The sequence below is a fragment of the Schistocerca cancellata genome, unplaced genomic scaffold, assembly GCF_023864275.1.
Source record: "Schistocerca cancellata isolate TAMUIC-IGC-003103 unplaced genomic scaffold, iqSchCanc2.1 HiC_scaffold_782, whole genome shotgun sequence".
NCBI lineage: Eukaryota > Metazoa > Arthropoda > Insecta > Orthoptera > Acrididae > Schistocerca > Schistocerca cancellata.
Window position 1 is genome coordinate 5,767,256 of NW_026046793.1, and position 13,750 is coordinate 5,781,005.

General features: G+C 41.6%; 1 protein-coding gene across 14 annotated transcripts in view; it reads right to left on the reverse strand.

Annotated features, from left to right (window-relative positions):
• The window catches only part of LOC126143126 (disks large homolog 5-like), a 556,312-nt gene that overhangs the window by 19,119 nt on the left and 523,443 nt on the right, over positions 1-13,750 (reverse strand). For 8 of the 14 annotated variants that reach the window (XM_049915329.1, XM_049915330.1, XM_049915331.1 and 5 more), the window contains one exon: positions 6,660-6,848. The exons of the other annotated variants lie outside the window; for them this stretch is intronic. In XM_049915329.1, the coding sequence (XP_049771286.1) occupies positions 6,660-6,848 (189 nt within the window). The remainder of the gene's footprint in view (positions 1-6,659; positions 6,849-13,750) is intronic. 14 annotated transcript variants of the gene reach the window in all.

Below are 13,750 nucleotides of genomic sequence, written 5' to 3' on the forward strand. Positions count from 1 at the left end.
ACTTTATGTACACACTATTTCACGAAAAGACCATGGAGGGAAAATTAGAGATACCCCAGACCTCACATGAAAGCTTATCAGCAATCTTTCTTCCCACGAGTCATTTGTGAATGGAATGGGGAAGAGTGTGGGGGTGCGACATTGATACATAACGTACCATCCACCCACACCTGACTTTGCTTTGTGGAGTATAGATGTAGATGTAGGGAATGGTGATAACCAGCTGACTGCACTTACTTCCATGATCTCATACATTACTGAAATAATTTCAACACAATTTAACTATTGTATCATAACGGAAGCGCATGATCCCTCCTCCATTCTAATATTTTTATTGAACAAATTTTCACATGTCTTCATGTAGCTTAGTCTACCAACAAGTAAGGCACTCCTTTCTTTGGTGTACGAGGGTGGTTTGAAAAGTTCTCGGAATCACCACAAGAGGTCAGCACCAGCACAACGAGTGTTTCACGTGATATTCATTGGACTGTTGTCTGTAAACAGGTGTCATGCTCTCGAAAGAGCTGTGGCTGTGACTTGGCTCTGTTGCTCCCACGTAGTGATTTGCAAAGATGGGGGGAAAAAGGAAGAAAAAAAAAAATGAAAATTCAAGATTCGAGCAGAGATTAAGAACTTTGTAAAGAAATGTATGAAAGCAAAGGACATTCATGCCGATTTCCAGAATACACTAGGGGACAATGCATCTTCATATACAACTGTTGCCAAGTGGGTGAACGAATTTACATTTGGTCGAGAGATCTTAGATGATTCGCACAGTGGCCGGCCAAGACGTGTCACTACTCCAGAAATCATTGCATAAGTGCACAAAATGGGTGTGGAGGATCGCCCATTGAAAGTGCGTGAAATTGCTCACACTTGCCAGATATCATCTGAAAAGGTATATCGCATTTAAACTGAAGAATTAGAAATGAAAATATTATCTGCAAGATGGGTGCTGCGACTCTTGACATGTGCCCCCACACGTGCCAGCGGCATGGCAAAATTACACGAACTAAGGTATAAATTCTTGTCACACCTACTTTATTCACCTGATATGGCTCTGACAGACTTCCATCTCTTCCCAAAACTAAAAATTTTTCTTGGTGGACGCAGATTCACTTCAAATGAGGAATTGATAGCTGGAATTAACAATTCTTTTGCAAGTCTGGAGGAAACTCATTTTCGAGATGGGATCAAGGCACTGGAACATTGTTGGACCAAGTGCATTAGTCTACAAGGAGACTACATTGAAAAATGAAAAAAATGTTTCAGTGATGTAAGTACTTTTTTTTCTATTCCATTCTGAGAACTTTTCAAACCATCCTCATATCTTAATTAAATTTCCAGCTTCGTATAAAATGCCAAGGTGTTCCTTCCACTTAGTGATACCTGCAACACTTTCTAAAATCTAACAATATTATGGAAAGGACAGCTGCTACTCATCATATAGCACAGGTGCCGAGTTGCAGAAAGGCACAACAAAAAACTGTCAGAAAATCAGCTTTCAGCCAACAAGATATTTATCAAAAATATGCTCCCCCTCCCTCTTCTCCACACACAAATACAACCTATGTTTGTGCCTATCTGCAACTCAGCATCTCCGGTATATGGTGAGAAGCAACTATCCTTTTCATAATACTGTTGCATTCGAACCTGAATTTTCCATTGTTTGACTTTCTACAATCTCTTCTTCATTAAGCACTAACCTCCATACTATTAGGTTGCTGCGCAAGTTCATAGCATTTGTACCTAAGCTTATTAAACACAACAGATACACGTAACAAGGATTTAGTCATCACTGACATATTCTTCTTCAATGTTTACAACAGTCTGCCAATGCCAGGGTAACTCTCCAATTAAACTGTAGGAATCATGTGGCTATCAGGTGAAGAACTAGTCGAGCCATGCTCAGAGGGTGTTTCCATCTGGAAAGGGAGTACCTTGAAAGCTGTTTGATAGAGAGCAGAGAACGTGGAAATCTGAGGTCGCAAAATCAGGTGAATAAGGTGGGTGCGGAGTGACTTTCCAACCCAGCTCCAGTATTACTTTTCAGTCCTGCAGAATGCAGGAGGACATTACTGTGGAGTAGCATCACATCACACTATCTTCCCGGTCATTGTTCTTGGATCGCATTTGCCAGACATTTCAGTTGTTGTCAGTAAATGTCAGCAGTAATGGTTACGCCTTAGCGAAGCAATTTGTAGTACACCATACCATCATTGTTCTACCAGATGCATAACATTATCTTTTGTGGATGCATGCACGTCTTGTACAGTGAGTAGCTGCTGCGTTTTCCTTAAGTTAGCATAAAGACATCATTTCTGAACAACAACAACAACATACAAATGGTCGGTGTTGTTCATGAGCTAATTGATGACACAAGCGGAGATGCATATATGGCCACCCACTCATTTTTGTGATTTTGGCTTGGGCCATGTGCTACCCAAATATCTAATTTTTTTTACCCTTCCCCACTGCATGCAAATATCTTCTTGTTGTCTTCAGTCCTGAGACTGGTTTGATGCAGCTCTCCATGCTACTCTATCCTGTGCAAGCTGCTTCATCTCCCAGTACCTACTGCAACCTACATCCTTCTTAATCTACTTTGTGTAGTCATCTCTTTGTCTCCCTCTACTATTTTTACCATCCACGCTGCCCTCCAATGCTAAATTGGTCCTCCCTTGATGCCTAAGAACATGTCCTACCAACCGATCCCTTCTTCTAGTCAAGTTGTGCCACAAACTCCTCTTCTCCCCAATCCTATTCAATACCTCCTCATTAGTTATGTGATCAACCCATCTAATCTTCAGTATTCTTCTGTAGCACCACATTTCGAAAGCTGCTATTCTATTCTTGTCCGAACTATTTATGATCCATGTTTCACTTCCATACATGGCTACACTCCTCACAAATACTTTCAGAAACGACTTCCTGACACTTAAATCTACACTCGAAGTTAACAAATTTCTCTTGTCCAGAAACGCGTTCCTTGCCATTGTCAGTCTACATTTTATATCCTCTCTACTTCGACCATCATCAGTTATTTTGCTCCCCAAATAGCAAAACTCGTTTACTACTATAAGTGTCATTTCCTAATCTAATTCCCTCAGCATCACCCAATTTAATTCGACTACATTCCATTATCCTCGTTTTGCTTTTATTGGTGTTCATCTTATATCCTCCTTTCAAGACACTGTCAATTCTGTTCAACTGCTCTTGCAAGTCCTTTGCTATGTCTGACAGAATTACAATGTCATCGGCAAACCTCAAAGTTTTTATTTCTTCTCCATGGATTTTAATACCTACTCCGAACTTTCCTTTTGTTTCCTTTACTGCTTGCTCAATATACAGATTGAATAACATTGGGGATAGGCTACAACCCTGTCTCACTCTCTTCCCAACCACTGCTTGCCCCCTCGACACTTATAACTGCCATCCGGTTTCTGTACAAATTGTAAATAGCCTTTCACTCCCTGTATTTTACCCCTGCAACCTTCAGAATTTGAGAGTATTCCAGTCAACATTGTAAAAGCTTTCTCTAAGTCTACAAATGCTAGGAACATAGGTTTGCCTTTTCTTAATCTAGCTTCTAAGATAACTCATAGGGGTCAGTATTGCCTCACGTGTTCCATTACTTCTACGGAATCCAAACTGATCTTCCTTTTCCTACTGTCGAATTCCAGTCACCTATGACTATTAAATTTTCGTCTCCCTTCACTACCTGAATAATTTCTTTTATCTCATCATACATTTCATCAATTTCTTCATCATCTGCAGAGGTTGTAGGCATATAAACTTTTACTACTGTAGTAGGCGCGGGCTTCATGTCTAGCTTGGCCACAATAATGCGTTCACTATGCTGTTGGTAGTAGCTTACTCGCACTCTTATTTTTTTATCCATTATTAAACCTATTCCTGCATTACCCCTATTTGATTTTGTATTTATAACTCTGTATCCACCTGACCTAAAGTCTTGTTCCTTCTGCCATCGAACTTCACTAATTCCCACTATATCTAACTTTAACCAATCCATTTCCCTTTTTAAATTTTCTCACCTACATGCCCGATTAAGGGATCTGACATTCCACACTCTGATCCGTAGAACGCCAGTTTTCTTTCTCCCGAGTCCTCTCGAGTAGTCCCCACCCGGAGATCCGAATGGGGGACTATTTTACCTCCGGAATATTTTACCCAAGAGGACGCCATCATCATTTAATCATACAGTAAAGCTGCATGCCCTCGGGAAAAATTACGGCTGTAGTTTCCCATTGCTTTCAACCATTCGCAGTACCAAAACAGCAAGGCCGTTTTGGTTAGTGTTACAGGGCCAGATCAGTCAATCATCCAGACTGTTGCCCCTGCAACTACTGAAAAGGCTACTGCCCCTCTTCAGGAACCACACCTTTGTCTGGCCTCTCAACAGATACCCCTCTGTTGTGGTTGGACCTACGGTATGGCTATCTGTATCGTTGAGGCACACCAGCCTCCCCACTAACGGCACGGTCCATGGTTCATGGGGGGATTTATTCCAATACTACAATACATATAACAGTACAACTGCCTACGAGAGCATAGGCTTTTACAGCCTTTGTCATCTTCAATAAAACAGTTCTGGGTGTAAAACCATGTTATGTTGAAGCCACTATACTCAGAACCAGTTTATTGAAGAAACAATAGTTTAAACTACAGCCAAAGATAGTTTCGTCTTATGTTCCCAAACACAAGCTGTAACATTTCTTCTGTAACAGAAGCAGTGAAAGTAGATATTGCAGTTTTCCATTCATTGATGGATTTTGGACAGTTGCTTTTGCTAAACCCCGGGGAAAAAAAAAAAAAAAAAAATGGTCAGGTGGTGTTAGGTCAGGCAATCGTGGAGGCCAAAGTCACTGTTAAATAATGCGATCACCAAAAAACATCAGCAAGCAGTGACATTGAAACGCGAGCTGTATGTGAAGTTACACCATCTTGTTGAAAATAACTGGTTAACAATTATACGGCACTGCAGAGAGACTTTGTGAATGTTGGGAGAGTCCACTTGATGGGAAGTAACCCAGGCAACAAACTGTGTGCGTCTGCACGCGTGTGCGCCCCCTGTATGTGTACGCACTGAATTGAGTCTATCAGTTCTAGTGGGCGCCTGTATAACACTCGTCATGTGGTGCAAGGAAAGATGAACATGACAGAATAATATTAAGTAGTAGCAAGTAAGTTGCAGAACATATACTGTGCATGGCTGTTTTCGTGTTTGCAGACATTAAGCGGGCAGTGTGGAATACAAGGAAACAGCAAGAAGTGGTGAGAAGTTGCTTCACCCACTGTGGGTGGCACATTTTACGTTTTGTGGTGGTGGCTTGGCAGTGGCTTGACTGTCAAAGAGCAACCACACTCTCCAAAAATTAACATGAGAGACAGGATGGTTTTGCGACAGTTGAAATATACTGCAATCTGGACTGTCATATTGAGCCTTCAAGGCATATGTCTTATGAAAGTTGTGTTCTTCTCTAATTCGTGAATCACACTAATGAGCCGTACAACTACTCAAGGAAATATATGTCTGAAACTAGAGGACGTGCTTTTTATGATATGAGTCTAAGTTTTCTTCTTTTGCTCCAGTAACTTCAGAATGTTAAGAAGTCGAGCCTTTCCTCAGCAACACACAGGATTTCTGAGGCACTGATTAGCAGGACCCCGACTTCAAGAAAATCAACTGTAGCACTCGATTAAAAGGAAAAGGTAAATACTTCAGATGTTACGTCGGGTAACAGATCTTGTTAAGTGTTCTGACTCAGTTTCAAGTACAAGGTGCGAGCCAGCAGCTACACGAAACCCTAAAACACCAAGAAAAACACTTCAGTGTGCGTGCTCTTGTGAGATCAGACTGAAGTTTAACAATAAGGATGATGGGTGACCTGTTAAACACTTTCACTGTACATCAAACTTTGGCACACTAATGGTTTAGTCGAGTCATCACGTGGATTTATGAGTAGGATCCTGAGAAAAAGTGGAAAAGTAAGGAGTGGCACACACACATCTACTTGACCAAAAAAAGCTCAAATAAGCAAATCAAAGATCAAAACAAAGCAAATTTGCTTTTTTGACAGTAGGGCTATCGTGCATAAAGAATTTGTTCCTCCAGGACAAACTTTCAACCAAATGTTTTACAAAGCTAAAGTTGAAAGGCTCAGGAAAAGAGAGAATTATTAACTGAGACTGGACATTGCACACAAGTGGATGCTGCTTCGTGAGATCACCCCATGCCATGCGGCCACCTCCATCGTGGAATTTTTTACTTCAAAAGGCTTTCATATTGTTCTGTGGCCCGCTATTCACCTGAACTAAGTCCTTTTGATTTTTTCCCCAAAATTGAAAAATGTCTTAAAATGACATTTTGGGATTCAGGAACATTCAGAAGAATGTGACCGAGAGCACTGCAACCCAGAGTGGGAACAATGACTGCCAGTGTATAGTTGCCCAAGGGAGTTCCCTTGGGCAATATTATTGACTGAAAAAATAAAAACTACGGTACATAAAAAAATCAGTCTCATTACTTTTCTCCCACATCAAATATACAGAAATGATGGTGTAACTACATATGCATCATGCAACATGAAAGCTATACAAGACCCGCTTATCTGCATGGAAGAGAAGGAGATACTTACAGCTTTAAGTTCCTCTGCTGAAGCTCTTCTCAGTTGGTTCATTAGTTCTGTGAGATGATTTGGTGCTTCCTTGCATTCTATGTCTACCTGTGAACGTTTCCTTCTAGCTTTTTCCGCTGCTTTCTCAATATTGTGCCAGCTATGAGACAAATCGCTAGCTAAATTCATTAATTCCTTCTGAGCACTTTTCTGGAAAAAAAGGGCCGTACATTAAAACAATATTCATTTCAGCTGTTGCAGGTATAGAGGAACAGGAGTTATTTCTTGGCAAGTATTACATTTCTTCAGCACCAATGAATGTTGATTCTACTGCACACAGTGTCGCCTTTGTGAGAAAGCATTAACCACAGGACAAATAGCAATCACAAACTTTACACAGTTACATAAGACATAATATGGCTGATATGATTTTACTTCATTTAAAGAGTTCTGGGCAGATTGGAAAAATCCCTATCTTAAACAATGTAATATTTATTCATATAAAAGGTACCTTTTTCAGCAATTATTGGGAATAAAAATTTGAAGAAAATATGCCTTGGGTTGCACATTTCTAGCCACTAACAAAGGTATTTCTGAAAGTATTGATTATTTTTAAGATAATTATATTTGTGAAAAGTAGACAAACTTTCTACACCGTTCGATGTACATAAGGCTAACTTCTTTGAGATTTACAAAATACGAAAATCCCCGTGTTAAAATATGCACAATACTCCAATGAGTATACCCCATAATTTTGAACAAATTCTGGTTAATAGAAACTAAGAAAGTACACTTTTTTCTTGAAAAATACAACTTACAGAAAACAGCCATTAAAGTTGTCAATGCCTCCCAGCTCCATACATTGGGTTGTCTGCATCCTCTTCCATTTCATCTTGCAATATCCTTTTTCCTCCCTGTCTTGCCATTGTTTCAAAGTCTCAAACAGTTCTCAGACACAAAAAGCCTTTCTTTATCTAAATTTAACATTTGTTTTACTGCAAAATGACCAAAGGTTTCAAGCAGCCTTTTCAGTACTTCATTTTGGTGTCTTGGATGCAGTGACAACATTCAGTGAAGGAAATGTTGCAAGATATGCAGTATACCGATTGCCACCAAAACTCTCAGGAATTCTCTCCCAGATTACACTGTTCGTGGACTCGTTAGGATTTTGTGAGTGATTTTCGTCAGTGGACTTACATCTGACAAATCCTTGGAAGTTTCTTTCAAGATTTCTACTTGCAAAAGAAATAGCTGGTTTGTAAATAGAATCACTTTCTGGAAGGCCTATGACTGGGTTTATTGTCTCTTTAAGAGGTGAAACAAAACTGCCCACACAGCTTTTCTAATATCTTCTATGCTACTGCTATGCCATAATAGTTTTGAATTCTTTCCTTGACAGATTTTTTCATGTCTATTCTTACCATCTAATCGTCAGCCATCTTCCAATTTCTTTCCCTTATATGCAGTTTTCAGTCCTCATAGCCTCATACCCATTTGCTTTTTTGCACTCCTGCTTGGTGATCGTTACGTTTTCTCCACGTAGCTTCTCTTCCTCAAGTGTTTTGAAAGCTACTGAATCACTACCTCCTAAATAATTGCTCTCAGAGGTGGGGGATTCAAAAATCAAATTTCAATCTGAGAACTATTACATACGAGGGGCATCTGAAAAGTCCGTGCAAAGTCCAAGAGATGGCACCACTGGCCCGTATCGAGGTCATGTTCAGTTAGTAGTATCCTTTCAGCCATATTGGTCTATTTCTTTGTGTTTGACATTCGCGTGAATCAAGGAAGTGGAGTCATTGTCAAACAAATGGACAAAAAAATTTCGTGTGGTGATTAAACATTACTTTATGAAAGGCAAAACACCTCAGGAGACTGAAGAGAAGCTTGATAAACACTGCTGTGACTCTGCACCTTTGATTAGAACAGTTTATAAGGGGTTCCAAAATTTTCAGAGTGGCCATATGGCCACAAGTGATGCTGAACATTCTGGATGCCCTGTGGAGGTTACAATTCCAGAAATCATTGATAAAATCCATGATATGGTGATGGATGACAGAAGAGATAAGGTGCGTGAGATTGCTAGTGCTGTGGGCATCTCAAATGAATGCGTACATATTATTTTGCATAAATATTTGGACATGAGAAAGCTATCCACAAGATGGGTTCAGCGATTGCTCGCGCTTGACCAAAAACTGAATTGTGCGAAGCATTGCAAGGATGATTTGCAGCCGTTCAGGAAGAATCAACAGGAATAACTGTCGTTTCATCACTGTGGATGAAACATGGATACATTACTATACTCCTGAGCTCAAACAACAATCTAAACAATGGGTTACCAAGGGAGAATCTGCACCAAAAAAGGCAAAGACCATTCCTTCGGCCGGAAAGGTTATGGCGACTGTCTTTTGGGATTCGACTATCTGGAAAAGGTAAAACTATTACAGGTGCATATTATTCATCATTATTGGACTGTTTGAAAACCGAGCTGCAAGAAAAACGCTGGCAATTGGACCACAAAAAAGTCCTTTTTTATCACGACAATACACCTTCACACACCTCAGCAGTTGTGGTCACAAAATTAATGGAAATAGGATTCCAACTCATTTCACATCCCCCCTATTCTCCAGACTACTATTTGTTCCCCAATTTGAAGAAATAGCTGGCAGGACAATGATTTTATTGAAACGAGGAGGTGATTGCAGGAACTAATAGCTGTTTTGCATACGGATAATTCCTATTATTCGGAAGGGATCAACAAATTATAATCACATTGGATGAAGTGCATAAATCTAAAAGGAGACTATTTCGAAAAACAAAGGTTTACGCCAAACACATAAGTAGCTTTTATTTATGCACAGACTTTTCAAATGCCCCTCGTATACATGGTTACTCGCACAATGTTTTGTTGAAACAAATGAATAAACCAGAACTAAGGAGATAATACGTGTTTTATTTATTATTGGGAATGGTAAATTCTGTAGACCATGACTAGAGGGGGGGGGGGGGGGGGAATGGAAATTAAGATATCAACCTGTCCGGAGCCCCCTAAAATTATGGAAATGATAATTTTCTCATGCTCCTTGAGATATCGAAAAACAGTTGTTTACTTGTGTTAGAGGATGTACAGTCACTGACAACATATTCATTTCCAGAAAGTCATACGTGGGAAACATGATCCATAATTAATCAACAAACTGAGGTTAGTGATATAAATATTCAGGAGATTATGTATATTTATTTTGTGTGTGTGTGTGTGTGTGTGTGTGTGTGTGTAATCACAGGTTTTTCATTGTTCCACAGGTCTGTCATTAACTACTTTAAGAGAGGCTACAGGTATTATCTAATAGTTGTTTCATAATGTCCACTGGACCCTCGCCCCCTCCTCCTGACTCTTAGTTTTCCATTCCACGAACACTCCTGCTTACACGTGTCACATGCATATATGTCAATGTGTGCACGGAAGTGAATGTGGAGAACATGTGATCTGAGTAACTGTTTCTAACTCTAGAATTTTTCCATCTTCCATTTTTGTGCAGTTGCTATCTACAAATGATAAATTTGATCCATTGGTGGATTTCACACAGGACCAAAACTTATCCATTGACAAACTGGCAATGCAGGTTTCACTTTCAAAAGCACTAAAGACATCTTGCACAGCTGATCTTATGTCTGCATGAACCTTTTTTTGGTTATGTTGCATTGCTGGCCACGCCAACAGGAAGAGGCACACAATCAGAGCTCCACAGTTTGTTGTTTTGAAGAGGGTAAACTCAGTCCAGTGTTTTGAGCATGAAAACATGGTCCAAGTAGACTGTATTCTTTTTATTATCCTTGGGTCATGTTCAAGCACCCATAACACGTTCAGAAAGGGTGACATTGGTTTATACGTCAATTGTTGACAAGATCTTGCACATACATACACTTTATAACCCAAGTTATTTACATATCTTATGCTTCCAGCTTCTTTTCACACTCCAATACATTGTCGATACATGTGAACAGGTATGCTTCTTATTTTGGTGCGTATGTGGCATAAAGGCAATACAACAATGTATGTGATAACGTCATTTAGCTGACAAAAACAAACTTCCTATGTCATAGTATAGGTACAACTGTTATGGTATGACTGAAGATGTTTACGATCTTATCTGTGGATGGTTAATAACATTAAGTAAGGTACTGGTGGAATATTCACTGGCATAAGCTTCTTATTCTCTCACATGCTATCTTGTTGGAAGTAAAGGATTGAAACTCTTACATCAGATATTATGTCACGTGTAATATTAGAAATTGTGGTACAGTCCAACCACAGAAGCCTTTTAATGAGGTGTGCCAGTAAGTTTAGGAAATAAAATAATACTGATGTATTAAAATAAATATCTCTCACTCCCTCAAACACACACACACACACACACACACACACACACACACACACAGTAGGTGAATCTTTTTTCACCATGCAGTGTTATAATGAAACAGGAAAACCATAGTTGGTTGCACCATGTCATTAGTCATTTCAACAATATATTACAGTACAGATATTGGAACCTGCAAGTGTTATGTGAAGAAGGGACCTACTTTGGATTGCCTGTACGGACCACCTAAACCACACTACAACTGTTGTGACAGTGCCACGACATTTAACAGTGCCACCACGACAGCACGCGCAAACGGCGATAGAGGCGCTCCGCAACTCGGCTGAACGCGGGAGCGCCACCTAGCTACGAACGGCGCCGGCCGCATGTCACAGCACGGCAGTCGAATGAGAGATACTGAGTTGTTATCGTGTAACTAGCTATTGTTTCTAAGTGAGTGTGTTTGAATATCCACACAATTATTGGTGATTAAAGGTTATAACACTTTTTGGCGACGAGGTCGGATATTTTCACTGCGTTGTGGATTTGTGTGTTCGTGACGGGGCAGACACGGAACAGCTTATGCAAGCACTCATTGAACAGCAAACACAGTTGACGGCTGCTGTTCAGGTGTTGTCGACGTCGCTTACTCATCGTCTGTCTTCCTCTTCTCCGCCTCCGTTCCCTCCTTACGACGAGGCCGCTGAAGACTGGGAGGATTATGAGAAGCATTTGCGGCAACACTTCTCGGCTTTCGGTGTTGTCGACACTCCTATGTTTAATTCGTTATTTCTATCTTGGATTTCCCCACGGATCTATCAGCTGCTATCTCAGTTAGCCCCTCTGCAGGAACCTGCCTCTCTGTCCCTCCAAGAAATGTGTGACTTATTGTCTAACTATTACCGCAGAAACACCCACATCGTTGCCGCCCGCGTGGCGTTCTACCGGGGTCGTAAACAGCCCAATCAATCTTACCGGGCTCGGGTGGCGGAACTACACGGTCTGAGTCAGTTTGTCACGGACACTCAACACGAGTCTTATGCTGATTCAATGGTTAGGGATGTTATTCTAGGGCTTGCTCCTGATAAAGAAGTTAGACAACGTGCCCTACAACTGCCAAACCCGTCATTGTCTGAAGTTCTAAGCATCGCTCAATCCTTTGAAGTGTCTCACACTGCTGGCGCACAAATAGACGTGTGGTGTGACGGAGGCGCTGTACAGTCAAGGTGGTGGTGGGTAGTGTTTAACGTCCCGTCGACAACGGGGTCATTAGAGACGGAGCGCAAGCTCGGGTTAGGGAAGGATTGGGAAGGAAATCGGCCGTGCCCTTTCAAAGGAACCATCCCAGCATTTGCCTGAAACGATTTAGGGAAATCACGGAAAACCTAAATCAGGATGGCTGGAGACGGGATTGAACGTCTGTACAGTCAACTTTCGACACGGACAATTTGCCTGTTTCACAGGGGAACGAAGATGTGGCGGCGGTTCACTCACGTAAACAACGTCGCGTTGGGCCGCGACGCTCGCAGCGAAAACAGCAACCGCAGAAACAGGTTCGTTCCGCACTTCCTTCTCGTCCACGTTGTTTCGCACAGCATGACGGGGCCACGTGTCCGAAACGTTGGGCCACATGTAATTCGTGTAGGAAAAAAGGCCACATTGCTTCTGTATGTCGGTCCCCTAAAGTTCCTGTCGACGAGGACGAGGCATCGGACACGGATGTTAACTGTGTGCTTTCTCAAACAAATAAGTTGTTTGTTACTGTTCGTGTTCTGGATAAAGACATTCGCATGCAAGTGGACACTGGCTCTGCAGTAACTCTCATTAATTCTCGCACGTATTTGGAGTTGGGCTCCCCTCCCTTGTCTCCAGTTACGCGAAATCTGAGAACTTATAATAAACAGAAAATTCCTATCGTTGGCCAGTTCGATGCTACCACTGCCTACAAGTCTGTTGTTAGGCCCCTCACGTTTTATGTGGTGGATCATGCGGGCACTGAAAACCTGTTCGGTTATGATTCTTTCCAGTTGTTCGGGTTCTCCGTTGATGATGATGAGCACCTCATCTCTGAGGATATTCCGTATCAACAGCTGGATGGATTGTGTTCTGAATTTCCGTCCGTGTTCTCTGCTGGTCTGGGTCGTGCCAAGGATTTTGAAGCCCACATTACTCTTAAACCTACAGCTCGCCCTAATTTTTTCCGGGCACACCCTATTCCGGTGGCGTTGTGTGCACCTGTCGAGGTTGGGATAGACAGGTTAACAGCTTCAGGGATTCTCCTTCCTGTTACCTCCAGCGAATGGGCATCGCCAATCGTGGTGGTTTCTAAACCCAACGGGAGTCTGCGATTGTGTGGCGATTTTAAAGCCACTGTCAACGCTCAGAGCCTCACTGACACTTATCCTCTTCCCCGTCCTGAGGAGTTATTTACCAACCTCACTGGGGGCCAGCTCTTTTCCAAACTTGACTTATCGGAGGCGTACCATCAGTTGCCGTTGGATGCTTCTTCCAAGGAATTTCTCGTCATCAACACTCCTTGTGGGTTGTATCAGTACCAGCGATTACCATTTGGCGTCGTTAGCGTGCCGGCCATTTTTCAGCGGTTTTTGGAACAGCTCACGGCTTCCGTTCCCAGCTGCATCAACTATCTGGATGACATTGTTGTCACGGGGGCCTCCACTGAGGAGAACCTTCGCAATTTGCGTTCACTGTTTCGGGTTTTGCATTCGGCTGGGTTGAAGTGCAATCTGGACA